Here is a 4,795-nt window from a genome sequence, read left to right on the forward strand (position 1 = left end):
GAACAAACAAAAAACTTGACAATAATTAATAGTAAAGCTAGAAAACCTAGTTCAATTAGGTGGAACTGAAAGCTGATACATTTCTCAAGCATGCACTGAATCTAGCTCAACAATCATGTCCTAATCAACTTAGTTTTCATCAAATGACTATAAGAATCTAGTCTAATGTATATTACAACACTCACAAGGATGAGTTGTTTTGGCAACGGTGGTAATCATGATGCCAGAGACTGTCTATTGAGAGTAGCTCCAGCATGATAAAGAATGAGGAGGTGTATGGCCTTGGCAATCAAATCCTTCAAATCAGGATGTTGAGCTAAAACAGATCGAGCAGTCCCCTCAAGAGCATTCAAAGCGCGTGCTTGCTCAAGAGCCTTATTGTTCCCAGCATTCAATGCAAGGTAGCATAATAATACAAGTCCCTGTAGTTGAGCTGATCTCCAGACCGTAGTAATTTCATTAAAGGGGGAACCCATCCAATTCTATAATTGCTTTTGAATGCTCTGAACAATTGAAATTTTCTGGACATGCGAACTTCCCCAAGGCCATTGCAGCTTCTGTAGCGATATCCGCATTCCTATTACCAAGATGAGAAACCAAAGGCCTCATTATTCGAGTCTCCCTTGTAGGAAATGTTCGAGCCAAGCAACCAATAGACCTAATAGCAGGAATCTGCAACTTTGGATCACTTTCTTCTTGAATCACTCTTAAAAGCTTATCCAAAACCACCTTTGCACCAGGTAAATTAGGCTTAAAAGCTGCATGTCTAATATCAGCATTGGACTCTGCCACCGCCGTGATCTCTGTAATGGTCATCAGACAATTAAACTGCATCCCCCTTTTCCCTCTCAACAATCTTTGCCAAACAAAGCAAGCCTTTCATCTCCGTAATCTTTCTACTATTAGACAAACTCCCTTTTGACAGTTTCCATAATGCCTCAGCACAACTAACCTTAACCTTAACCTTAACCTTAAGCTGCACCTCTGGTGTCTCCATTTCCCTCTCCTTCTTATTATGTGAACCACCATGGCTACTACTGTCCGAATTATAATTAGCCTTAATATTCTTATAAGCTAATTGTTTGTTCATTTCGACAAGTGAGGGAATACTAGTTTTAACAGGATTATCATTCACTACTTCCAAATCCAAATGATTAGACAACAAAGACATCAATGGTCTTGTCACATTCAATCTCATAAACTCCTCCTGTCCATTATCGTCCAAATCTGCCATTCTCGCCACAAAATTGGCCACCGAAATCTGAACCTTCATTGGTGAATCCTCTAAAACCCCAACAATCATCGAAGTCCTAAGCGCGTCAATAATCAACCTGACTCTATGTTTATCATTAGCAATATTAAAAAGTGCAATGGCAGCAGCAATTCGTGCCTCTACAGAAGCACCTTCCTTAAGCAACTTCAACAAAGGAAAAATCTCACCTTCTTCAACAATCATCTTCTTATTCCTATCATTATCACGCACTAACGAAGCAAGTTGATTGGCGGCATCAACACGATCCTTAACTTGACCCATTTGAACAGAAGAAATAGAAGACCAGACCCAAGCAAGAATAGGATCATTAAAAAAGTGAATAAAAGAGAAAATTTGCTAGATTGATTTTCATTAATGTCAGACTGCAAATATATGCAACTTGCTAACTGTTTTCTACAAGTCTATCACTTCCTACAATTAAGCTATCATAGCTACAATTCAGCAGAACTCTAAGGAAACTAACTATAATTAAGGAATACAAACGGGAAACAAATACTTGTTAATGATACAAAGGATATGACAGATTTGACTTTCCAACACTCCCCCTCAAGTTGGAGAGTGGATGTCTTGCAATCCCAACTTGCGAACCATAGGTATAAAAAATTCCTTTCCCAAAGCCTTGGTCAAAATGTCAGCTAGCTGATTTTCAGAACTCACAAATCTTGTTTCCACAGAACCGTCTTGAATCTTATCTCTTATAAAATGACAATCCATCTCTATGTGCCTTGTACGTTCATGAAAAATAGGATTCGCTGTTATGTGTATTGCAGCCATATTGTCACAATATAGCAATGCAGACTCTTGATGCAAAACATCCAAATCTCTAAGTAAATAACGAAGCCATGTCAATTCACAACAAGCTCCTGTCATTGCACGATACTCTGCTTCGGCTGAAGAAAGGGAGACTATTTTCTAGCGCTTCGACCTCCATGAAATTAACGAGGGGCCTAGAAATACATAGTATCCTGTAGTCGATCTTCTTGTAATACGGCATCCTGCCCAATCTGAATCAGAGTAAGCTCGCAGCCGAAGATCACTGGTTGAGGAGAAGAAGAGGCCTTGGCCAGGCGCAGATTTTAGATACCGCACAACTCGTAAAGCTGCTTCCCAATGATCCTTTCGAGGTTGATGCATAAACCTGCTTAATATGTGGACAGAATATGTAATATCTGGCCTTGAAACTGTGAGATATATAAATCTCCCAACTAATCGCCTATATCATTCTGGATTTTTGAGTAGCTCACTCTTGTCAGACAATTTTAAACCACGTTCCATGGGGGTAATGATGGGAGCTGCCCCTAATAAACCTGCATCCTTAATGATTTCCAATGCATACTTCCATTGAGAAATAAAAATACCAGTCCTAGATGTAGAAATCTCAATGCCAAGGAAATACTTCAATTTACCAAGGTCTTTAAGGTGAAATTTATTATGCAAGAACTTCTTGATATCAGTTATACTCACGGGATCATTGCCAGTAATTAAAATGTCGTCAACATATATCAAAAGAGCAGTAAAGGACTTGCCTTGCTTTCTGATGAACAGAGAGTAATCAGCTTTCGATTGTTCATATCCAGCTGAACGGATGGCCTCAGAGAATTTAGCAAACCATTGACGAGATGCTTGTTTCAACCCATATAATGACTTGTGGAGACGACGAAACAAGTGTTCCTCCCCCTGTCTCCGAAGCCCCGGTGGTGGAGACATGTAAATTTCTTCGTGGAGGTCACCATGGAGAAAAGCATTATTAACGTCGAGTTGATGAAGAGACCAGCCACGGGCAGCAGCCAGAGCCAATAAACAACGAACATAGATGATCTTGGCTGTTGGAGAGAAAGTATCCTGATAATCAATCCCCTCCAATTGAGTGAAACCTTTTGCCATTAGCTTATGTTTGATCTTGGAAACCCAACGACAACCAATGGGAGTCTTACCAGCCGGAAGAGGAGTGAGAGACCAAGTGCCATTAGCTTTGAGAGCCTGTAATTCCGAATGCATTGCTTCTTGCCACTCAAGGTGAGCGGCTGCCTCAGAATAAGACTTGGGCTCCGTGACAGTACCAATTTGGGCAACAAAGGAGTGATAAGCAGGCTGGTATCTATGATATGAAACAAAATTTGACAGTGGGTAGCATATACCTTTGGTCGGAACTGGAACGAGGGAAGTCGATTGGTCGGAGTAAACGGTGGAGCAGACATAATCATTGAGCTTAATTGGTGGGACAATTTGGCGGTTGGAGCGACGGGGGGGTTCGAGTGGTGGAGCAGAAGGCTCAGGAGGGAGGAGGGTTGGTTCGGGTGAGGGAAGAGAGTGGGCAGAGAGAGTAGGTGGGTCGGCCAGCGCTGGTGATGATGAGTCAGACGGCGCCGATTCGATGGAGGCCGTAGATGGCTGGCCGGAGGCTATTTGTGGTACGAGAGGTGAAGTGGGATCTGTTTGGGTAATGGGAGGCGGTGGAGGTTTGGTGGGGACAGGGTCAAAAACTGAGTCAAAAGGATCATGGGTCAGTAATGGAATAGGGCCAGAATTGTGGTCCAACAAAGGTGCAGCAGAATTAGGCTTGACAGAGGCATATGGAAAAATATTTTCATGAAATTTCACATCCCGGCTAGTAAAAACATTTTTGGTTGATAAATCGAATAATTTGTATGCTTTTTGACCCAGGGGATAGCCAATGAAGATGGAAGGCAGGGCACGACGATCAAATTTGTGAGAAGTGTGAACATTGGTGGCATAAGCAAGACAACCGAATACTCGGAGATAAGAATAAGAGGGTGGTTTTGAATAAAGAAGTTCAAAACGAGTTTTGAAAGAGATAACCGGTGAAGGTAACCGATTGATGATGTGGACAGTGGTGAGAGCACATTCTCCCCAAAATTGTGAAGGGAGTTGAGCATGAAATTTTAAAGTACGAGCCACTTGTAAGATGTGACGATGTTTGCGTTCCACAACCCCATTTTATTGAGGAGTGTAAACACAAAAATGTTGAAAAATGACACCATTATCTTGAAAAAAAGAACGAAGTGAGATAAATTCCCCACCATTGTCACTTCGAAAAGTTTTAATGCGAGATTCGAATTGAGTGAAAACATAACTGAAAAGGTGTTTTAAAATTGGTTGCGCTTTAGTTTTGTGACGCATTAAAAAAATCCATGTGAAACGTGTATAATCATCAACAATGGTAAGAAAATAATTAGCACCATAAATAGAAGAATGTCGATAACGACCCCAAATATCGCAATGTATAATATCAAATGGCTTTGTAGAGGAAATAGTACTAGTACCGAAAGGTAAACGACTCTGTTTAGCCAAAGGACATGTATGGCAAGCATTTTTTGACTCAACAGAAAAATTTTAAAAATTCTTAGCAATGAAACTTAAGCGAGAGGGTGATACGTGGCCTAAGCGACTATGCCAGAGGTCGGTGGATGAAATGGTTAGGTTGCATGCAGGTCGGTTTGTAGATGAGGAAAGGTTGGTCAAAGATTTCTGTGTCGCTAGTGCCACCAAATAGTATAGTCC

The 4,795-nt window shown here is 41.1% G+C and overlaps 1 protein-coding gene across 1 annotated transcript; it reads right to left on the reverse strand.

Moving 5' to 3' along the window:
- Positions 1–215: 215 nt before the first annotated feature.
- LOC127904071 (uncharacterized) lies at positions 216–1,534 on the reverse strand. The gene is made up of 3 exons (XM_052445822.1): positions 913–1,534; positions 536–803; positions 216–438 (listed from the first exon to the last, which is right to left on the reverse strand). Exons 1-3 carry the CDS (start codon positions 1,532–1,534, stop codon positions 216–218), a joined length of 1,113 nt encoding a protein of 370 aa, XP_052301782.1.
- Between the last annotated feature and the right edge of the window lie 3,261 nt (positions 1,535–4,795).

This window comes from Populus trichocarpa, chromosome 12 (assembly GCF_000002775.5).
Source record: "Populus trichocarpa isolate Nisqually-1 chromosome 12, P.trichocarpa_v4.1, whole genome shotgun sequence".
NCBI lineage: Eukaryota > Viridiplantae > Streptophyta > Magnoliopsida > Malpighiales > Salicaceae > Populus > Populus trichocarpa.

Coding starts and splice junctions, on each gene's coding strand:
- LOC127904071 (XM_052445822.1), bottom strand. CDS start 1,534: ATGGGTCAAGTTAAGGATCGTGTTGATGCCGCCAATCAACTTGCTTCG. Junction 804..912: donor ATGGAAACTGTCAAAAGGGA/GTTTGTCTAATA, acceptor TGACCATTACAG/AGATCACGGCGGTGGCAGAG. Junction 439..535: donor GCTGCAATGGCCTTGGGGAA/GTTCGCATGTCC, acceptor TACGGTCTGGAG/ATCAGCTCAACTACAGGGAC.